General features: G+C 40.9%; 1 protein-coding gene across 4 annotated transcripts in view; it reads right to left on the bottom strand.

Moving 5' to 3' along the window:
- LOC119179233 (uncharacterized) overlaps positions 1 to 24,201 on the bottom strand; it is a 33,413-nt gene extending 9,212 nt beyond the window's left edge. Inside the window, exons 1-6 of one of the 4 annotated variants that reach the window (XM_075868117.1) lie at positions 24,076 to 24,200; positions 22,636 to 22,662; positions 15,177 to 15,215; positions 13,980 to 14,015; positions 2,172 to 2,204; positions 727 to 759 (exon numbers count right to left, since the gene is read on the bottom strand). In XM_075868117.1, coding sequence (XP_075724232.1) covers positions 727 to 759; positions 2,172 to 2,204; positions 13,980 to 14,015; positions 15,177 to 15,215; positions 22,636 to 22,662; positions 24,076 to 24,115 — 208 coding nt within the window. In that variant the 5' untranslated portion in view covers positions 24,116 to 24,200. Of the gene's footprint in view, positions 1 to 726; positions 760 to 2,171; positions 2,205 to 13,979; positions 14,016 to 15,176; positions 15,216 to 22,635; positions 22,663 to 24,075 lie in introns of all 4 variants that reach the window. The other 3 variants (XM_075868118.1, XM_075868119.1, XM_075868120.1) reach the window with 3 other exon arrangements.
- Positions 24,202 to 24,652: the final 451 nt, after the last annotated feature.

Below are 24,652 nucleotides of genomic sequence, written 5' to 3'. Positions count from 1 at the left end.
ACAAGAGTGTGTTGCGCTCAATGGCTCCCAAAGTAGAGTGTGAGATACTTTTCACGAAGTATTCTGCGACTGCTAACTGGTGCGGTGCGTGTTGTTCAGAAGTAGGTATCAAAATAGTCGTCTAGGTGCCTTTAAAGTAGATGCAAAATGAAAGAAGAAAGTCTCGTATGTTTTATTACTTGAAACTCTGTGAGCGTTTCTTTTTGGTCTAAACTTGCCTACGCGTGTTTTGTGACGTATTACATATATGTGAAGAATAACTATTTTAGATTTGCGTAAGAGAATGACTCTGTGGCGTTTCAGTTTTTCACTTCATCCTATATATATTTCTTTAATTTAATCACGTTGACATGATAATGCACACTGCACACATAAATCAAACAAGCGTGAATGTTTAGTTCGTTAATTTCACTAGTGTCAGCATGGTTAGTACGTTGGAAGGATCGTTACTAAAAGCATAGTAAAGAACCAATAGTTTGAGGTGATGCTCTTCACAAGGTAATGACGTGGCGGATCTCACTGCCCTGCATCTTACTGCTTTGCTCCCTACACTGCTGGTGTTTATGTGACAAGTACACTACTGGTACCTAATATTGAATATGCCTAATCATTTTTAAAGTCTGCAGTTTTATTATTTCTATACATCAAAGTGCCAGTTGCACATCCACTTTTAAAAGCTTGTCACACACAAAAGCATACTGTGGTAATGATATGTGATATTCTCACCATTCGGAGTAGTAGTTGTGGATGGGGGCGTTCCTAGTAGCAACAGGAAAGACAAACGTTAATATTATTTAGTATGTTGAAACTGCTTAGATGAATGTCAACCACGGAAATGAAAAAAAAAGTTTATTTTGTTACAGAAACCTAACGGGGGCTTACACTGATTCGAAATATATTCAGAGCAAGCTAATGACTTAATTTGTTTCGTAAAAGATAGTCAGTTTCCTCTTACGGCCGTAATAAAGCATTATGTTCATTTGTCAACATATTACCATGGTGACCAGTTGCTTTCACGTACGCAGCTCAGAAAGCAATGGCGTTTTTCAAGACAGACCGGCTTAAATTCTATTCAGCGATTTACAAAGGCTCACCATACAGAATTCATCAAGGTTACAAACCAACCAATATAATTTATTTGCACAAAAGAGCGGAAATCATTTCTTTGAAATTTATTATCTACATATATTGATGAAATAAAAATATGTACAAGGAGCTTCAAGTATCCGTATTTTACCGCCTATTGCAGGCATGTGTATTACACTTATTTACAGATGCTATTGAAAAAAAAAGCACTAATACATAGCCTAAGCGAATAAAATTTTCGCAGTATGTATAAGCCTATGAGCTGATTTTATTATATATTTAGGTTATTAGTAAGTTGCGCAGTTTTCGTTTTGTGGCATGACAATGCGTAAAGCATAATTCATTTCAAACGCAATTCAACTTTTTTTCGCTCTTTATAATGAATAGCTCACATTGCTCCTCTTTAACTGTACTTTTGAAATACCTGTCACGATAGTGATGACCAACCATTTTAATTTAAAAAATGTAAAGCGAAAGTTTTTACAATCCTAAGCCCCTACTAATTGCCTACTTTTCATTCGTAATATATATAATGGCGATATGCAGTTTTAAATAAATTACCTCCACCCTTAATATGCTAGGTATATGTGAGAAAATTTTCATTTTTATCGGGCTTTTACATGTACAAACAACATGATGTCTAAACTCACGAAGCTGCCCAAAAATGTATCGTAACAAAAACGCATTTTAATTATGTAGGTGAAAGCTCACCTATGCGCAAAAAAAAAAATGCGTTCTTTACAGCTTTTTGATTTGTTAACTATAGTTCACTAGTGTCAGCATGGTTAGTAAGTTGCAATTATTGTTACTAATAGCATAGTGAAGAACCAACAATTTGAGGTGATGCTCTTCACAAGGTAACGACGTGGCAGATCTCACTAACCTGCATCTTATTGCCTTCCCTTCCTGAAATGCTGGTGTTTTTGTGACAAATTAACTACTTTTACCTAATTACTAAATATGCCAAATTGTTTTCAATGTTTGAAGTTTGAATATTTCTAAACATCAACATTCCCAGTTGCATATCCACTTTTAAAAGCTTGTCACAGACAAAACCATACTGCGGTATTGTGTGATATTCTTACCATTCCGAGCAGTAGTTCTGGATGGCGCTGTTTCTAGTAGCAGCAGGAAAGGCAAACGTTTATAATATTTAGTATGTTGATACCGCTTGGATGAATGTCAATCACGGGAATGAAACAAATTAATACAGAAACCTATTGGAGGCTTACATTGATTCGAAATATATTCAGAGCAAGGAAATGACTTTTAATTTGTTTCGTAAAATAAAGTAAGTTTCCTCTTATTGTCGCAATAAAGCAACATGTTCATTTGTTAACGTATTAACACAGTGACCAGCTGCTTTCGTGTATGCAGCTCCGAAAACAGTGACGCCATTCAAGACAGGCCATTTGAAATTCTATTCAGCGACTTGCAAAGACTCACCTTATAGGATTCATCAAAGTTATAAACCAAGCAATACATTTTATTTGCACGAAAGAGCGGAAATCAATGCTTTAAATAGCAGGATCTATATATATTTCTAAAGTTCAGAAATATCTACAAGAAGCTCCATTCTTGCGTAATTTATCGCATATTACAGGCATGTGTGATGCATTTAATTAGAAATGCGACTGAAAAAAAAAAGTCCACTAAGACATAGCCTAAGCGAATGAAATTTTCGCAGTATATGTAGGCGTATAAGCTAATTTCAATGTACATTTATATGATAATAATTTGCACTGTTTTCGTCTTGTGGCATGATGTCGTGTAACGTGTAATTCATTTTAAACGCACTTTTTATGCTCCTCAATTTTTTTTGGCTCTGAATTATGAATGGCTCATATTGCTCTTCTTAAACTCAACCGATTTATTGAAAAAAATGTATTGTGAAAATGTTTGCAATCTTGAGCCCATACTAATTGCGTAATTTTGGTTTGTAATATTGTTTAAAATGGCGATATTCAGTTTTAAAGAAATTATCTGCACCCTTATTACGTTAGGCATATGTGGGCGAAATTTCACCCTCATCGAACTATCACATGTACAAACAACTCACGGAGTTGCCCGAAAATAAATCGTGAGAAAAACGCATTTATTTGATGTAGGTGAGAGCTCATCTATTCGAGAAATATGTGTTTTCTAAGGCAATTTCTCATTTTATATTATCTTGGCAGCCATGCTTATTTTGATCATGTTGAATTAGTTGACTTCTCATGCGAAATGCAATCACAAGCAGCCTTGTGACAATTTCCAGAAGACTCGGCAAATTGAGCTCTTTGTAGTTCTTTGTAGCACCTCGTTTACTTGAAAAGCAATTTTAACGTACTCTTGGTTTATTCACAATGTCCTGCTGTTTGTCGTGAAGGTAGAGAAAATATTCTTGAGAAACCAAATAAAAACAAAAATGTGTAATTTCTGAAAAAAAGATGCGTTTTTCGGCTCACACCTCCCCTAATATATATTAACGCTACTGCAGTAATAAACCTGAATTACACAATTATGCAATTTTCTATCACGCTTACATCTCTCACAGAAAGATGGACACAAGAATTATGTTTTTGTTGAAACCCGTCGAAGTGTAAAACGAGTATACTTTAAGCATGTATATTCATTAAAAGTTGACAGCGTCGATTCAGAATAGCAAATGATATTATCAACTTTGGTGTGTTCAGACGCAGTTGATGTGCTTCCTTCCATGGGTATGCGCGAAAAAATTGCACGATATTAATACTGTTGCTTGTATTGTTAGGGCGAAGTATACAGAAAGCAAGGAGCTTAAAAGTTTGCCTTTTAAATATGAGTGTATCAATTGTAATACCACAGGGTAAATAATATTTCGGCATAAATAATGCGCAAGGCCCGTGACAATTCAATCGACTGAAAGCAACTTGCACCAAGGCAATATACCAGAACGGAGGTATTGAGTATATTCTGCCATACACCCGCTAACTAAATTCATGGCAAATCTGGATGTTCATCGACGCCCTTACTTTTTCATTCGCATATCGAAGCCTCACGTTTATCACAATCTATAAATGTCAAAACTAGTTTGGCGAAGTACTTTCACCAGAAGTTTTAGGCATTTTATTCATTGAGATCCTCTCGAGAGCCCCAAGCACGCCGGTCTGGCGAACATATACACTTCCTAGATTTGAGACCATTCTAGGATATACAAATGAACATGATCTTTTGCAAACAATTGGTGAACATATACACTTCCTATATTTGAGACCATTTTAGGATATATAAAGTAACACACTCTTTTGCAAACAATCTCAAATTTGTGAAATTCGCGCACACAGATTTACAGACAACTACTAAAACAGTCTATTTCAGTGACTTTTCAACATTTCAGATTGAAGGTTACGTTTTGTGATAGGGGCACGCAAGATGTTGCCGACGTTCATTCATGTGCTATATTTTTCAAATTTTATTATCTACTGAAAACACTAGCAATTCAGCTTTTTCATTACGAGACTACTGTGAGTGAAAGTATTAATACGTGTATGATAATCTTGAGTCTCATTGTTTTTATATTGAATATCTCTATTGAAGATAGTGTGACGAGTGACAAGGTCGTCGAAGCTACTGGTATAACAGAATATCGTCTAAATTAAGGCTTTTATTATTAGAATAGAAGAAATAGAGTCACTGCAGATGTTTTCGAAGAAAAACAATTGAAAACGTATATATATCGGTAAAAACATGAAAAAAAAGTGATAACAAAGTATTATATTCGTAGTATCTATCGTGGTTTCAGTGGATGTGTTTCTAGTGGAAAAGTATAGGGGAAATCAAAATAAATGTAAATTTAATTTACTGTGACAACAGTGATATTTACCACGTGCGAACTTGTTCCGGAATTATTCACTGTACATGTGAAGCATACGTTATTTTCTCATACTGTACGCCGTTCGAATGGAACAATTCGTGAGTAGTTTGACATTGTGCGCTAGTACAGGTTAGATGATAGATATTAAAAAAATAACTTACATGTTGCCACAAGAACTCATGATGTAAATTTTGGCAAAAATTTTATGTAAGAAATTACTATTATCTTTAAAATTTCTTCAAAAGCAAGGTGAAATACATTTCTTTATACTTATTTTTGGATGGCAGTGAAAACTTTTATAATAGTCACCGAAATAGTCCTAATTTCTTTGATATTGTAGCCCTATAATGTTACAAACATTACCCACGCTTTCATGTGTAGCAATACACTTGATGTATATTTGTATTATGCTGTTATTTTTCTGCTAATGAAACGGTGTTTCACGAATTTTTGTGTTTTTATAAAGCACTTGCTTTATCTTTTGACACATGCGAGAACTTGTGGATATTACAAAAAAGACATAGTTTTCTCGCAAGGCTGAACGACTGAATGCGATATCAACGCATTGTGATCTTATTGGAAGGAGGGGTGGCAGCTGCCCATTATGAGTCCGATCTTACGCAACTCTAGAAAACGCTGGAGTTAAGAGGATACAATCGCTCTAGGCACAACTTTTTCTGAGTGTCTTCATATAGGGAACCTAGCAACTAGATGGGTATATTAGAACTTGCTGATGAATGCAGAAATAGCGAAATAGTAGGCGCACGCCAGTGATGATGAAAACGTCCATGAAATCGACATTCACAGTTCACAGTTGCTGCTTGGAATTACACGAGAACAAAGTCCTGTCACTCAGACACACAAACATGAAACATGTATTTAAGTCAGATGAAAAATAGTTCACGTAAAATGCCGTCACATAAACATCGAGTTCACTTTCAGTCAGGTGCTGGATAGCTAACGGCATAGATGCGGCTTGCTCCTACGTACCGAGTTAAGTCGGGCTTGAAAATAGGCTGGCGAATAAAAACAAAATGTGCCGTGACAGCAGCGCAGTGCGGAAGTACTGCCTAAAGGCGTCTAAAAGTGGGTGCACGTTCGGAAGGAAAAAAAAAAAACGCCAGGCCTTCGCGGTAGGTGCAGCACAATCACAGCGAAAGCTAGAAGAGCGGCCTTTCAGAGCCTTTTCAAAACACTCATTGGGCAACTACTGCAAGCACGCTTGATTTGTACCCACTAGGGCATTATTAATAAAGTTTTGGGTATTAGGCCGGAATTTGCTATCCTATTTTTAGGTATTCTTCTGAGAAACCTGATATCCGCTAAACACTTGCTAAAAATTTCGTGCCAATTGTCCATGCACTGGCTGATGACAATGAGGAATTATGGCTGAATTGGGTTGCGCCATAGTAAGGGAACAAGAACAAACTTTTGTAATGGGTTGGAGCACTGGACGGCCCACTCGTTACGATAATCGCATTGTGCGACGACTGGTTGTTCTTTCGTTGTTGTAAAACGCTTTATAAGTTATCCCGGCTGCGGCGGCTGCATTTCCGATGGAGGCGGAAATGTTTCAGGCCCGTGTGCTCAGATTTGGATGCACGTTAAAGAATTCCAGGTGGTCAAAATTTCCTGAGCCCTCCACTACGCCTTCTCTCATAATCATGTGGTGGTTTTGGGACGTTAAACCCCACAAATCAATCAAATCAGCTTTATAAGTTGTATTAATGCGATTGCTTTCTCGACATCAAGCCTGCCTAAGGCAAGTTTGACAAGTCACAAGCACCGGAGTAGCTCAGTGATAGAATACTGGGTGGCACTCGGCGGACCCGGGTTCGAGCCCGACGGTGCCTATGGTGCTGTAGGTCATGTCTGCCTAAAGTAATTTTGACAACAAGTTACAAGCACCGGCATAACTCAGTGGTAGAATATTAAACTAGCACGCAGCGAACCCGGGTTCAAGCCGCACTGTGCCATCGGTGCAAGGTTTTTTTTTTGTAATTTTGCGCGATGTGGTTGTGGACACTGGTGGTGGTGGCGGAGGACAATATGCAACTGCGCGCGACCCGAGTTGTGATCTCATAACTGCTTTATCTAGAAAACAAAGGAGAGAGCCACCGACGCTGTATCGCCAGTTTCGGTGCCCAGAGCCGGCATCAGTTGACGCACATGCGTTCACCGTGTCTTATATGCGTCGCCGTTTCATCCTGCTGTCTTGTGATCATCGTTTCCGAATCGCTCGGTGGTGTGAACGATATGAGCTTATTTTATGTTCGCAGCTTGATCGCTTTCTATACTGGACGTGAACTGAGCTTTGCGCTGCGTACACTGCGACCGCGTTCGTTTCGTTAAGATCTACGGCCTTGAGCGAGCCGGCCGCCGCGTCTACCATGCCGGATGACATACACTGTGCGGGCTCGGCGCAGTCCGGAAACCGAACGGTAAGTAAGGACCCTGTGTTTCATTCGTTTGTCCGAATCGCCGCTCGGGGGCTTGCGGATGTTTTACTGCACAGTGTGTCACTGTGAAAATATAATGAAAAGCAATAAAAAGCTAGAAGAATAAGAAAATGCATTACGCGAAAGTTACAACGATGCGAGGTGCTTGAGCGTGTGTAAATACTGTCACGGCCGGTGGATAAAAAATATCCTGTGACCATGCTACTGTGAAGGCAGTACTAACATGCTTCGAAGGGCCATCGACATGGCATGTGGCTCACAGGCAGGTTTTAGGTACACCTAAAACCTGCTTTTAGGTACATCTTTATAGGCTTGGCCATAAGGAAGTGAAGCACCGATAAGAATTGTTATGTTCAGCTATGGCATTCGCAGTGTTTGATTTAAATACACAGTAAAGAATCAGAACTGTCCACTTTGGTGTGCCTCATAGGATAAACAGCTGTTTTGTGCATCTAACCCCAACTTTAGCTACGCTACTTGGCAGAACGTGCAGTATATTTTAAGAATGAATGACTTATCTTTTTTTATATAAAAGCAGCTCCCATAAAACTATGATCAGCAACGCAAACCAGCCATCATCTATTGTTCTTTTGGTTTGCGTTAACACATGGAAAAAAAGCATGCACTAGCCAACCCTAACTGCTTTTATTTTTTGCCATGGTTATCTACATATCACAAGAACAACTGTGTATACTCTTTGCTCAATAAAAGCAAAAATGTTTACAAAATCTCAGCAAGCAACACCTCAATTTTTCATTTTACAGTGTTTTTGAAGCAAAAGAAATATGCAGTAAAAAAGTCTAGCAAGAGTTTTCAGGTAAACATTCAATATCATGAATGCTGTAAGCATAATGGACTTCGATCTCCTTTGCAGGGGAACTCTTCTGGCAAAGTAGCAAGAGTTATGGTCCCTCCTGTGTATTTTCAGAAGATGGTCTACAACGGCAAAATTTTTCAATGCCCTATGGCAAACATTATTCAGTATATCATACATCTCCTCGCATTTGGGCAAAAGCTGGGACTAGCACAGTCCCCGTTACTGTTATGAGTTCAATAAAAGATTGCAAACAACATTCATTGTATTAGTTGTCAATGCTTGACATTTCTCATGTGTTAAAGAAAGTGTGTACTTGCGCATGCACAACAACCTAACAGATACACTGGTCAGTATATGTTAATTCTCGTGTTCTACAAAACAAGTTGAACAGATGAGTTTTGGTAAGCATTGCTTTAAAGAAAGAAATGCCAGGCAGTGAGACAGAAAGTGATCAACAATTAAAATTGGTGAGTTGAGACTTTAATAATGATTGCGGAAATGCAAGACGAACTTGAGCAGCAACTACCAGTGCAGAAGTCAGCGGGAGAGCGTAGGCGACCGACGTTTTCTTACTCTTGAAATCTGCTACAGTTCTCGTATTCCAGTGTGGCATTTATAACATGGAACTATGATCTAGCCAGTTTGTCACCTCTGTACTGCTGCAGAATTAATGTACCAGCTATTAAAAATTCTAATTTCCTTAAGAACAGCTGTTTCTTATTGAGGTATGCATTAAAAACAAAAATATTAAGATTTGATCTGGACCATCTCTTGAAACCAGCTGCACGCACACGTTCTCGAGAGAGATGTGCAAAAACATTTACAATTTATTTGGAGAGAGACCTGTACGTCGCTAATTTGTCGACGTCATACTTGACTTCGGCGGGCAAACGTGAACATCTGTGTGATTCATAGTTATGAACAGTGCAAAAAAAAACGCGGGACACAAATAAACGCGCGCAAACACGGCCATTGCTGCTGAATAAATGCTGAATAAAGGTAAGCGTAGCCACTCTCCATATATATCATAAGGCTAGGAATAAAAAGAAACAAACGAACAAGCAATGTAACTAAATATCGCGCATAGACCTGCTACTGCGCAAATAGATGATCGTTGAAATACTAAAACGGTGCTGCAGGCCTAGCGTGCAACTTTTGATAATTCACGCGCACGAAATGCAAACGTTAGTGTCTGCACACTAGAATCCCTACGTGACATTAACGTACGAGAAAATATGGTCTTAGAACGGCAAAAAATGGGCTGGTTTCACTAACACTCACGTACCTGGCGAAACAAATTGCTCGCAGCACACGCAATTGAAAGAAACATACGTGAGTTTCTATAAATATGAGTATATTCTCAACACCCGGCAGCTTGCTATCCGCGAATTTTCGGTTAGCAAAACCACGAGAGCGTCACATCAACGGTTTACAGAGAACCACTAAAAGGACACACAAACACAGGTTATTCATTCTTCCGTCACGACGCACCACGAGCCGAAGTCGGAGTCGAAGGCGCTCACCGTGGTTGTCTCAATTTCACGAAGCCCCACAAACCGTTCGCTGACCTAAAACATGCTCAAACCAATGCATGTGGCACAAAAAAAGTGACGTTCCGCAGATGGTTTGCGAATCACATCGTAAATCAATACCCCTGCAAAAAGAAGGATGTGCTGGCGCTGTGATGCAACAGGTAAGACGTCTAATTCACATGCTTGCAGTATTATGAGTTGTCTAATTACTAGTAAATGAAATCAGTACAGCAAATCGGTGAGGTAGCGCACTGAATCCATAATATTTACACTTTTATTCTGCATTCCAGCCTACTATTCTACCACTGAGCCACGCCGGCGGCTCAGTGGTAGAATACTAGGCCGGCGAACGCTATAAGAAAGAAGTCAAAGAAATTATAGAACTGTGAAATCGATGCCAAAATTTTGCGGGCACCAGAATTTGCTTGCACATACGAGGGAAACGAAGCAGCTCCTGTGGTCGTTGCGCAAGCTGTGAAGCAGCTTCGCAAGACTTGGCTGCCCATTTATTACCTCACACCCCTGTTCGTGACCAAACCAGGTGGGCCTCTTCAATCCCTATCTAAAAATGTTGCTTCAAAGCTCCTTTAGCAAACATTTATGAATTATATTCGCGTAAAACTCAAGACCAGCAGTAAATGAAGGCTCTCACAGGCTCTACACCAACACCTCTGTTGAGCGACAACTCCACATTTACTCGCCACCAAGAGATATTTCTGAACAAGGTTATGGCCAATGCAGCACATACACCACATGTATTTCACAAATATGTTGGAGCCAGACAAGCAATTGGAAACACTTTTCTTTGATTTACACATTGTCAAGAATTATGCCATGCAGGTTTACACCACCTCAATTGGATTTGCTATGCATTCTCGCGAGGACGTACACACATCCAAAGCCAGCTTCGCGACAACAAAAGAAGCCTACGCGTTGCACTACAGTGTAATCACGAAGCTCAAAAAGCACTTGAGAGCAATGCTAGTACAAGTGGCCTGTTTCGAGTTGCCTAGAAGAGATTGACGAACTCAGACGATAGCGACTCTTTTAAGATCCATTGCAACAGATGACGTGAACTCGTGTCATCCTAATATGTTCACGCTGTGTACCTAATAGTTCCTTCTTCCCGTATAACCAAACTGCGGCCTAGAGCCGTCTATTCCTCTGAAATATAAGTTCGGTTCATTATTTCATTCTTGCGCAGTCTCTTTACCTCCACCTACAGAGGGGCCGCCTAACGGCGAGTAAACGAGAAGCGCTTGCGTGTGGGACTTATCAGTCATAATATTTGGCCGACGATCCACTGTGTAAATGAATCTGCATGTCACCACCATGATCGATGGAGGGTGAGTTATGGCAGTGGTTAGTCCTCTTTTCCACCCGTTCAACCCGAAGAAACCTGCAGGACGTTTAATTAAGCTTATCCAAATATTCGCAGTCGAAGATTGTGCTTTTCTTCGCGGTAACGAAATGTTTGTGATGTGTGGGGTGAAACCAGGCCAAGCTGCTTCAAAACTCATCATGATCATTGCCTTCCGAGGTCATTCATATCAAGAAAAAAATCATGTTGCTGGACCACACATCGCGGCGTATTATACGGGAACGGCTCCGCAGTATCGACGTAACAGCGGGCTTCCTAATACGTTGGATTCAATGAAATATATGAAATGAACAAAAGAAAATGACGTAACAGCCGGACAGAGGCACCACTCAAATCTAGCTAGAGCGGACTCAGGCACTGCGTTCTTTCAACCACGATGGGAATGATGGGTAGTACACAGATTTGCCTAGTCTTCATGCTTGCAGGCTTCATACGCACGCGCAGCCTTGCTTTTTGTGTTTTGATTTTGTTCCGAATAAAAGATTGATTGTTGTAAACTTCTGGAGCTGATTAGATTTAGTGAGCCTCAAAAGGCCGAGATTAAGAATCAGAATCAGAATCAAATTTTATTGTTACTATGAAGTAAAGTCATTACAGACAGTATACAGAAGGAGGTCCCGTAGTCGGAGACTGAATTGGGACCTCCTGTGCATGATGAACATAAAAACAAATAAAACATAGCTTCGACAGGAAGGGAAAAATTCCAATAATCATAATGATATGGGTGGCCAAGCACATTTCATAATATAAAGAAACCAAGTAAACACGAGATGTAAAAAGAAAAAAGAAAAAAAAATATAAATATATACACACATATATACACACATACATATATACACATATATATATATATACATATATATATACACACATATATATACACACATACATACATGTGTGAGAGCATGCTTTAGGGGCTATGATAATGAAGTGCTACGTGTTGTATTGGTCGACAAAGAGCTTTTTTAATTCTTTTACAAACGAGTGTGGATTCATTACTTTTAAGATGAATGGAAGTGAATTCCATATGGAAAGTGAGCTAAAATGAGCGGTTTGTTTGCCATAGTTAGTCCGGGCTTTCGGTAAGATGAAGTTTTTGTGGTAAGCAAATCTAGTGTGGTTGGTATTGAGAAGTGAGGAGGATGGGATGATGGAAATGGGAAATAGCTCATTGATATGCTTGGATAAACATATGACTAGATTATACTTAACCATATCGCGCACTGTAAGGATGTTGTAGCTGTAGAATAGTTGTTTTGAATTGGTGTAATGTGAACTAGAAGTGACTATTTTAATTGCTTTGTTTTGAACAGTCTGTAACGGTGCGAGGTGAGTGTTGTAGGTAGTGCCCCAGGTAGTTATACAGTAGTTGATGTGAGAATGAATAAATGCGTAGTATAGTGACAAGAGAATGGAACGTGAAAAAAATGGGCGAGACCGAATGAGGATGCGTATACCATAAGACAGCTTTTTCTTGACATCTAAAATATGTGAGTGGAATTTTAAGTTTCTATCTAGTTTGACGCCCAAGTAAACACAATCATTACTAGCGTGGATCGAATAATTTGGGATACTAATTGAGGGCTCCGTTACTAGCGATCGCTGATGTGATGAAAAGAGAATGAATTGGGTTTTTGAGGATTGAACTGTAATTTGTTTAGCTTACACCAGTGTAGTATATTGCGAAGATCTGCGCTCAGCTTATTTATTAAACAGTCTATGCTATTATCGGAACTTAAAATCGTCGTATCATCAAGAGTAAGAGCTGAACTTTAGCTGAACTTCATCTTGCGGCAAAGTGAATTCAGGCCCCAAGAAGCCTAATGGAGCCGAAAGAACAAAGATTAGACAAATGCATCACTTCTATGCTAGCTCAAGCACCATGCGTTGCAGCTCCAATAGATAACTATAGTTGCAGTAAACTCTGTGTATACGGCTACGTCCACGGTATTCGTTTGGCGTTTACTGGTAGAAGCCTAGGATAACGAGATGAAAGGAATCAGGCTGTATGAGCGATTTTCTTATTTTACCCTACTTCTACCTTTTTTGAATCCAGCACATACACCAGGTAGCAATATAGATGGAACTCTATGGCACTGATCACAATGCCAACGCTGAAACCACGCGAGGTGTTGAAAGCTTTCGAAGGGATACGTGACGTTATGAACACATCCGCAGAGAAGGAATACATGAAGAAGGCTGCTTACGCATTCCAGTCGACTCGGACGCATGCATGAAAGAGACCCTTCGAATTAAAAACGGGCATTTTGCACACAATGGTACAATAACCAACCCTGTACGAGCTCGGCGATTTACAATAAATAAACTATATAATAAATGATGTAATCATGCTGTAATAAAAGCAATTTACTAATAAATAAACGATATATGGAAGGATAATGAGCTAGGCGAGTTATAATAAACGATGTTATAACGGACGTCAAACTCTTCAGGTGGCATTGAATACTATGTTGTCATCGAAGTGCTTGGCTACATTCTAAATTCCTTCACTTATTTTAGTCACGACGAAAGAAGTACAATTATGTACCAATTGAATTATACTAAAAAAACATGCCTTGGCGATGCTGCATTGTTAATAGCCATCAAAATAATGAGCTTTAATTTATACATATATGCTGGAGACATAGAGCCTGTAAATATCTAAAATTCTTATGTAGCTTTTTATTAAAGAGTGCAGGAAAGTGGCTTTGTGCATTCTTCGCCTAAGTTTCGTTCTGGAATTATCAGCTGACTGTGAAATATAATTTTGGTATATTCCGAAATGTATTGCGTTAGAGGATTTATATTGTGGTAGACAATGTAAACTTTTTTATTATTTCTAAAATCCCAGCCCGCATTATTTTCTTACCTGTCGTAGTATTTGGCGCAGATGATGAGCTTTCTGCTGTGCGTGAATAAAAAACAAAAAGAAGCGTTGAATGCTTTATGATGCAAATGTACTTTAAGGAAACGTACAGTGCTTAGTCTTACGATATGCCTCTTGCTTGCTACGCACTATAGTAAACAGTCTTTTATACTAATACCACCCAAGAAGATTGAAAAAAAGCTGAGGCCGCAATTTGTCAGTCCCGATGTTGCTTATTGTAATACAAATAGGTGAACGATGCGCGAGTGAATTTAAATGTCAATTCATATATAGCCATTATATATATAAGCTTTAGCGGTAAATATCAAACATTGGCTTACAGAGTGCCGGCCTTGTGAGCTTACTGCATGAAAATCTCGGCCCACAACACTGAGCATCGTTAAAGCTTGCCGTCAAAAACGTCCACTTAATATGCCACTCTTGTAAAGATGAAGAGCGCTTTTTTTTCAAAATCTTACTTTATTGTGTAATCTTTTGCGTGTCTAATTTTGGCCATTTTCAGGCACTCTATACCACCACGTTGTCCGAAAAGTCAGCTAAAAATATCCACTTGTCTTACACAACGGCAGCTTCTTCAGAAAGCAGTCATTCTTTGTACTTCAGCAAGGTCTCATAATGATAATTATTGCCTCACACGCCGTGTTCAATCAACATGTTCATAAAAGAGCAATTTTCGATGTTAACAGATACACAGACCAGAGCGTGGTTTATCGACTCAGCAAAGAGGTGGTTTTAGACCCTGCTACGTAGATATGATATCTATACGCTATCGGAAAGGCGTTCCAAGTGGGCATCCTTGTATGATTATCTAAGGTTGTAAAGTATACCTGAAAACAGTAAACAATAGAATTGCATGCCTAGTTCCAAATATTTCATTGATCCTCTCTGTGAATAGTGATTTCTTCATTGTTGAAAACTACAAGCATCTTTGTTCCTCCTTTCTTTTATTGCCTTCTGAGCGGAGTGTCAAGTTGTCTACTAGCAGTCAGGATTTTATACCCAATTTTTCTGAAAAAATATTGCTCGATTTTCATGCATGCGGTACAATTTTTAGCTGCATAATTCTTACCACACGAAAGAAAAAAAGTCTGTAATGTGACCTAAAGATATATAAACGCTAAGAGGCACATTATCAAAAAATTAAATCAATAAAAAGTTTTCATTACCACAAGTGCTCACCTTCCATTTTGGTTGATGAATCTCCACATCCAGGAACATCTTTAGAGGGAATACTTGTAGGTTAGGAATCATTGTTTTGAACATATACAACATTCACCTTGTATGTGCATAAATGAGCGTTAGGTTAACAATAAAATACTTCAGCTTACAGTTTTGCTGCTTTGTTTTACTGAGAATGAGTATTTAAAAATAGTTGTCATCCCTACTCAGGCGAATCCCTATTCAGGCATTTTGTGATGATTGGTAAAGCATAAGCTGATGAATTGCTCTCGCAGAATGAACACTCACAATTTATATTTTCTGAAACGTTGCATTCTGCAGCACACCCAAGTTTCCATTTTATGTGTGATTTTTAAAGTGATACTTGTGTTACGATACCAAAATTGTCAAGTCTTCTTTTTGTTTGTCTTAAAAAGCTGTTTTGGCGAATTCATGAGTCAGAACATTCCACTATACTTTCTGATTCAAGCCGCGTGTATCGAGAAACTTCTGCAAGCGAAAGACATTCATTTACTTAACAACCTACTACGTTTTGTCATTTTCTCGCAAAATAAGTAACCAGCATTTTCCATGCGATTTCTCGACGCATCCCATAAACATTGCCCATATGATAAATAAAACACCAATATAGTGTTATCATTCACCCCACGCCCCCGAGTTGTACCATGTGTGCCCAAAAATAGGACAAGAATTAGCCACCATGGCAGTCTAGGGGACTTGTAGTGCATGATCATCATCAACCACGTCATGTCAACCACGGCCAGACTTCCGAGATGTTGCGACTCTGACCGACGCTCCTGAGGACGACGTGCCTGATCTGCCTATGTCACAGCAGACCGCACATTTCACGCCTGGCATGCGGGCACCCATCTTCCATACCGACCTGCGCACGAACCGACGTGCGCCGACTACTGAGGGTGTTTCGCCAGGTCAGGGTACGCCCACTGAGCCTCCTCTGGAGTCCATGTCGGCTGGATCCCGTGACACGCCTGCTGCTGAGTTCTTGACGGAAGCCGTGGGCGAGCTGGCGTGTGACTGGACTGTGGGCACACCCTTTTACGGGCCGCATGCGTCATTCACCTCTGCCCGGCGTGTACAATCCTACTTGCTCACTGCCAGCGTGGGTGGTCAGATCCACTCATATTCAGATGCCACTCACGTCACGACACCTGCGTACCGACATCGGCACCAGTGCTGTGCACGCCCGCGAGGGCACCGTCAAGGCCATTGCTTGTCGATGGGTGGTCTGCAGGACTTCACTACACCACTTCTAATTGCTTCGCGCGCAGGGGCCAAATCGGCTTTTGTGCACCCGTCGTCACCTCACCCTGAACGCATCTTTACTACCTGCAATGCTCACTCACGACACCCTGTGCGCTCCCAGCTAGCCCCAGCTGGTCATCCTGTCATCCACTTGTGTGCAAACACAGTTTCGGAACGCTTACTTCTTCGTCCTCTGCGCAACTCCCAGTGTCGCCCACCAGAGACCCACTGGCTCCCTTTGGTCACTACACGTTGACAAACTGGACTTCCTAAACGGACACCTTGCGGATCGTCGTTCATGTACATAGTCTCTTTCTCTTTCTTTGTCATATACACTTCAAATCGCGCAAAGCGCTAGGGGGGGAGCCCTGTAGTGCATGATCATCATCATCTTCTCAATCACCGCGCCGCGCCTCTCGCGCAGCAGATGCTAGCTTGAGCTGCGCGAGTATAAGAACGAGCTGACACGCTTGGCGTGGCGGACGCTGGTAGCCGACGTGGCTCCGCTTCACCTGCAATAAAGTGGCGAGATCGGCACGGCCCCATCGGCCGCCTTCGACGTCGTCTCACGTCTCTCTTCTCTCGCCGCTACAGACTAATGGTTATGATGCAGGACTGGTGATCCGAAGGAAGGCGGTTTAATAAAGGTGGCCCGGCCAGTCAGCACATTTTCACTACGGAAACACATGAAGTAAAGAGGTCCGAGATGCTACCGCGTGGGTGCTGCACATTAGTTTACCATGACTACTCAGAATAAGCTCAAGCAAATGATTTCATTGAAAACAGAAGCTGTACGCTTGTTTACGAGAAAGAAGGAGTGTGGTTTATATGTCATTGTGTTACGTCAGTAAGTACTTGATACCGTCAGAGATTTCACTTTGATTGCGATGCTCAAGATCTGTTGTGTGCTGCAATGCATATCAGTATGTTTGAAAGAGCTCAACATTTCTTTCCATCGGCTCGTTGCGAAGGAACAACTCGAGGATGTCTGGTGACGAAACATTTCTCGACACGGCCACCCCAAAATTCAGCAGCGGGCATTCTGGGTGCGCAACTGAAGGGCAGTCTTGTGTTCAGTTTAAAACGAGTACCAAGACTTCAAGGTGGGGTTGAAACACGAGCAAATGTTGCCTCATTCTTGTCCTCCTCTGTCGCCCACCGATATGACATTTTAATATATGTAGTGTGCAGTTATGGATATGTAGGTAGAATCAGAATCTTCATAAGCCATAGTACATGTCCCGCCGCGATGGCTTAGTGGTGAGTGCATCAGCCTCGCATGCAAGAGGGGCGTGGTTTGAATCCTGGTGCCGTGCAGTTCCCAACCAGATTTTTAAAAATCAGCCTGGTGATGGAACTGCATTAGGAGATCTGGGGTGCAGCCTCATCGGTGACCACCACCGGTAACGCACTCCCTCACCAGAGAAGAATTGGCCATCCTGATGCAGTATCTGGCCACTACCTCCCACATGCATACGTCAATTACCTCACGGCCCTCAATCGCCAGTGGCTGCGAAGCACCTCACCATGGCAGTGGTGAGATTTGCAACGCGGCAGAGTGTGCCAAGGATCACTATGTCCAAACAGGCCGTCATTGAAACCTGAACTTGGCACCGTTTAACGCTATAACCTTATTTAGTAAGGGAAGCCTATAGCTGTACTACTAGGGAAGGTAAAGGGTGTTAAATAGGATATAATACTCTCTAAAAAAATCGAGTAAAAAGGGTATTTTGTCCCACAACAATAATCGTCATCAGGCTTGCGTGCGCTTCCTTTCTTGAAAACTCGGCACGGGCCATTTTGCTATTGAGAATGCAATGTAACCCTGATAATGGGCATGTCGATCGTGACCGGAATGTACCGGGTGTGGGGAGATAGCGCAAGAATGGAACGCAATATAGATGACGATTATTGTTGTGGGACAAAAAGACACCCTTTTTACTCGCTCCTTTTTTAGAGTGTAGAGCTCAGTGAAGTTAGGAGGACAGATGAGGCACTATACAGTGCTTCAGAATGTGCACGTTCTGTGCTATCGTGGCTTGGCTGACAGATGTGAACTGGAAGTGGGATTCCTTATCCACAAAAGCATAGCTGGCAACATAGAGGAATACTATAGCCCTAATGAAAGGGTGGTAGTTATCCCAATGAAACTCAATAACAGGCACACGATGTAGGTGGGTGATACAAGCTTACGCGCCTACATCCAGCCATAACGATGCGTCAGTTGAAAGACATGGAATCGGAAATAAAGTAAAAACACAGTATACTACACTGATGGGAGAGTTCAATGCCAATGTAGGAAAGAAGCAGACTGGAGACAAGGCAGTAGCAGATTACGGCATCGGTACTAGATATGCCAGAGGGGAGCTGATAGTAGAACTCGCAGAACGCAATTATTTACGGATCTTGAATACCTTCTACCAAGAATGAAGGAACCGTAAGTGGACATGGAGGAGCCCTAATGGTGAAAGTAAGAACAACATAGACTTTACATTGAGTGCACATTCAGGCATCGAGCATAATGTGGAAGTGGTTGACAGGGTACGATGCCGTCACCACAGAATGGTGCGGTTTCGCATTCGTGTAAAATTAAGAAGCAACAACAGAAAGTGATACGCGAGAAGCCAATCAATGAGCTAGCACTGAAAGGGAAAGTACAGGAATTCAGAGTCTCGCTTCAGAACGGGAACTCAGCCCTCATTGAGGAAACCAACCTTAGCGTAGATACAATGGATGATAATCTGGCGAGTATCATTACGGAGTGTGCAGTGGAGGTTGAAGGCATGGTAGTTAGACAGGACACTTGCAAGCTTTCTCAGGAAACAAAGAATCTCATTAGGAAGCGCCAAAGCATGATAGTCTCAAGTACAACAGACAAAATAGAGTTGGCAGAGCTTTCGAAGTTGGTTATAAGCGTAAGATATCCGATGTGAGAAGGCATAACATGGAGAGAATTGAACATGCTCTGAAGAACGAAGGAAGCGTCAAAGCAGTGAAGAAGAAACTTGGGAGAGGCAAAAATCAGATGTATGCAATAAGGGACAGAGAAGGCAAGGTAACAAACAATATGGATCAGATAGTTAAATAACGGAGGAGTTTTACAGAGATATGTATAGCAGCTGGGACAATAACGACCTTACTATATTAACTAGCAGTAACCTAGACGGCACCCCTTCAGTATTTATAGAAGACGTCAGAAAAGCCTTGGAGAGCATGCAAAGAGGCAAAGCTGCTGGGGAAGATCAGATAGCATCAAATCTGCTCAAAGATGGAGGACACATTATGTTAGAAAAAATAGCCACCCTGTTTACGAGGTGTACCCTCACGGGAAGAGTACCAGAGTCTTGGAAGAATGTTAACATCATCTTAATACATAAGAAACGAGATGGCGAGGACTTGAAGAATTACAGGCCGACCAGCTTGCTCTCTGTCGTATACAAGCTATTTAAAAAAGTACTTGCTAACAGAATTAGGCCAACATTAGAATTCAGTCAACCAAACGAACAAGCAGAATTTCGAACAGGCTACTCAACAATCGACCACATTCAGACTATCAATCAGGTGATAGAGAAATGCTCAAAATATAACCAACCACTATACATAGCCTTCACAGATTACGAGAAGGCGTTTGATACAATAGAAATACCAGCAGTCATGCAGACACAGCGGAATCAGGGCGTCAATGAAGCATATATAAACACCCTGGAAGAAATCTACAGGCGATCAATTGCTACCATAGGGCTTCATAAAGAAAGAAACAGAATACTAATCAAGAAGCGTGTAAAGTAAGAGGATACAATGCTATTTACCGCGTGCTTAAAGGTTTTCAGAGCCCTGGAATGGGAAGAGTTAGGGATAACAGTTATTGGAGAGTACATTAGTAACCTGCATTTCGCCGATGACGATGCATTGCTGAGTAACTCAGGGGACGAATTGCAACTCATGATTACGGAGTTAGACAAGGAGAGGAGAAAGGTAGGTCTTAGAATTAATATGTAGAGAATGAAACTAATGTACAGCAACCTCGAAAGATAACAGCGCTTCGAGATAGTTAGTAGTGCACTTGAAGTTGTAAAAAATACTATATCTACTTAGGGCAGGTAATAACCGCGGACCTGAACCACGAGATTGAAATGACTAGAAGAGTAAGAATGAGGTGGAGCACATTTGGCAAGCACTATCAAACCATGACCGGTAGATTGCCAATATCCCTCAAGAGGATGGCATATAACATCTGCCTTTGTCCGGTACTTAGCTATACAGCCGAGACCTGGAGACCTAAAAAGAGGGTTCAACTTAAATTGGGGACGACGCAGCGAGCAATGGAAAGGAAAATGGTTCGTGTAACCTTAAGAAACAAGAAAAGAGCATAGTGGATAAGGGAACAAACACGGGGTATAGGATATCATAGTTGAAATCAAGAAGAAGAAATGGACATGGGCCTGGAATGTAGCGCGCAGACAGAATGACCGTTAGTTACTAAGGGTAACTGACTGGATTCCCAGAGAAGTCAAGAGGGCTAGGGGAGACAGAAAGTTAGGTGGACATTTGAGATTAAGAAGTTTGTTGGTATAAAACGGCAGCAGCAAGCACAGGGCCGATTTGACTGGCGCAACAAAGGAGAATCCTTTGTCCTGCAGTGGACGTAGACAGGCTGATGATGATGATGATGATCGTACGTGTACTTTGTCTCTCTGCATTCAGCCACCCCCAACCCCGTTTTAATATGAGTAGTGCCCATTGCGAACAAACTATCACCTTAAGTGCAATACATAAATGAAGTTACTAAAGATGCTGGCTTTCCAGTAACCCGCAGTAGAGGTAAGCGTGGAAATGCCAGTGGCGGAGCAGAGTTTTAAGGACGAAGCTGCTTATGACATGGGTCTGTCACCCCTCCGTTTGTATGTATGTATGTATGTATGTATGTATGTATGTATGTATGTATGTATGTATGTATGTATGTATGTATGTATGTATGTATGTATGTATGTATGTATGTATGTATGTATGTATGTAACCACCGGTGGCACATACCCAACGGGTATGTGCCACAGGGGTTGCGAGATGGGAGATGGAGGTACTTGGAGTGTTTTCTAGAAAGATGCACGGACGGATGGACAGACAGACTAACAGACGCACGGACGGGTGGATTCACGAACAGATGGACCGACGAGCGGACGCTTGTACTGTCGCATGTATGGTCGCACCGACGGATGGAAGCAAGAACGAACGGACGGACGGAACGGGTTGACGGACGCTTCGCCCACTCATCATCATTCACTCCATGTATATGCTGTGACTTTTTTTATATGATGCTAGCCACCATGTGCGTGATCATAAACTCGCAAGTCGCCAATCTACATGACCCTTATATTGGCCCTCCCGCTGCTGGAAAAGAAAAAATATGGGTATGCTTGCGTAGCTCTTCTGGTCTGTGAAGTATAGCGACAATATCGAAGTATCTCCCCTTCGGTAAATGGTCCATCACATGCACCCGACTGTGTTTTCTTGCTTCTTCCCTCTTTGTTTTCTTTATTCTCGGAACCCCTTTCCCCAAAATGCAAGGTAGAAAACAGGACGCCTGCCTGGTTGTCCTCCCTGTTTTCACTTCCTTCATCTCCTTTTTCCACTGATGTTGAAAGCAAAAGTTGTACAAACTGATCCTAATGGTGTTTGTGAAAAGGTCACGTCACAGAACTGCATTACTTTTGTTTTCCGCTATACCGCGGCGGTCTATAACACGTCATCAGTGCATCTAATAAGCTTTTTTGCATCTCGCTAATTATGGATTCGTCCAAAAATAATCCGGAACTCATCAGCGCCTACATCGAGGACTCCATCGATACTGTTTGTATATAGTGCCAAGAGAGCATGTATTTTTTTAGCTATGCGTATAGTGCAGCCTAGTAAAACCAATATGTTTTAGCGAGGCCCTTTACTCAGAAACAAACGGTTTCGACAACTGTGTCTCTTTGCGCAGCGTGAGTTCTCGCACGTCAAATTGATGAAATGACAACATGGCTGCCTTTCCTCCACAACTCAACCAGCACGCACTGCAAATAACATTACGTTGATATAAACAAAATAGACAGTCACAAAATATGTCTCAAAGCTTGGTAACTTTATACATAACTTAGAGTCGCTACTCCATCGTAAATCTGTTGTTACTCAGCTTTAGAAAAAGAGCTACACTTACTGCTGATTCCTTCGTCCCCCAAGGCAACTACAGAAAAAAAAACGAAGTAGGCTTGTTAAAATAAAATATTTAGCTCGGTTATAGTTACACGTGAGAAAAGGCAAATAATGCACGGCACTGAAAACATTGCCCGTTTTCTTCCACGTACGCAGTAACAATAAAGACTTATCTGTAAGAAGATAGGCTGCTCCAGAATATGCGATGTTAGATGAATACTGGAACAATTTTTAGTTAAGTTACTTCAGCAGCAATATAATTAAAATAATGTTCATAGGAAGACACGGATTTGACGTTTAACTAGTTCTAGCATGTGACCAGATATTTTAGAGCACGTAGTGTAAGCAAACACTTCAACTTCAGATTGGTTATGCTGCTTTACGGGCACAGCTACACCATAAGAACAGTCACCTTTTGACGACTGTTTAAGTTTGACCAAGCATACACTTAAAATAAAACCCCCTGCCCTTGAGAATGGATTCTCAACCTACCATTTCTTTTAAAAAGTGTCCTTGTTTTGATTGTGTGACAAGACTGAATAAAATATTTTGGCATTTTAATACAAATGCAGACAACGTTTCCTGTTACTGATCTTGAGACAAAGAAGTTAGTCCTAACATTTGGGGATTAGGAATGTTCTTTTTTTACGCCAGCTTGTAGAGAACACACCAAACATAATCGACTTCTCTGCTATTTCATAGTTTTCTCTTTAGGCTGTCACTACGTGTTTAGTTCGTTTCTTGAAAAACTGGTTTGAAACCGTAAAACTCCATGCATTATGAAATGCAGTACGGCTTATTGACTGAGAAGTATGTGGCTGTGGAGAAGTTAAAAATGCAGGTAGTTCGCTCATTATCTAAATAATTTGGAAAATGTTGGCGCCTTGCCCAAGTTAGGACAGCAATTTAACGCATTAGCCAATGCCTAATTGTGGTAGTAAATTCAATCGAGTATTTAACTTATGGATAGTGTCACAATTACTGTGGCAAGCGCAGAAGTAAACCATGATGATGGACACTTGAAAATATTAATTGGATCGGCACTTCAACAATAAAGCCTAACGAAGTATATCACAATACACTTCCAAATGTGTCAGTGATTCTTTCTACATAAGCTGCATGTCATCTTACCCGCTACTAAATGCATATATAGGGCAGCTGACCACCAAACATATATCAAATGGCCAGTAGAAAATTCAGCATTAGTAGCACACAATTGGCAAAGATAAATGCACATGAAATCGTCTTCCCAATTATTTAACTCATGTTTAAATGAAGTGGGTAAATTTCTCGTGCTATATTACATGTCCAGCATGTTAAAAGCGTGTCTATGTTACGCTATACTGATGTCTCGTATAAAATACTTCAACCTTTTCTGAGCTATATTTTGCTTCCTAATTATGCTGTGAAATAATTGTATTCCAAAAAAAAGCACAAAACCTACCTGCTCCAATGAGGAGAATGAAGTACCAGAACGGCCCCATGATGTTCTCAAAGCCAATGCTTCAATTGAAGGAACGTCCAAATTGCATAAAGGCCATTGTTGGGCATTTTATAGAAGGCTCCAAGCTTGATATTTTTTTTCCAACATGAGTTTGCTGAGCGGTTCTGGCGTCAGTTTCACCTCTCACTCACAAGAATAGGTGAAGTTCTAACAAATTTCGTGATACCGTTGATCTCACTTGTCAATTCCCCTGTAAATATCATAAAGAAATGACTTTTCGATTAACTTCATTTTACAAAGGACACAAACTGATATCTCCGCCAGTTGTCATTTTAACTCTCACAGTAGGTCATGAAGTCAATTGCGTCCGCCAGAAAAACTTTTGGAAAAATAACATACTGTCATGGAGTCATGACCTGAACGAAGGGTGCAGGCTATAGGTCGAACATGAAACTGTTTATTTGGCCTAAATTGTGGCCGGTAAACTGAAAGTTAGATTACAGCGATGCACACTGCCACTGATTGCGGGGATCAGAGCGTCGGCCGTGAATCAACTAACAAGCAGCGAAGCGCGTCG

This window comes from Rhipicephalus microplus, chromosome 7 (genome assembly GCF_043290135.1).
Source record: "Rhipicephalus microplus isolate Deutch F79 chromosome 7, USDA_Rmic, whole genome shotgun sequence".
NCBI lineage: Eukaryota > Metazoa > Arthropoda > Arachnida > Ixodida > Ixodidae > Rhipicephalus > Rhipicephalus microplus.
Note: the sequence above shows the minus strand (reverse complement) of the source record. Positions and strands in the feature narration are given on the sequence as shown.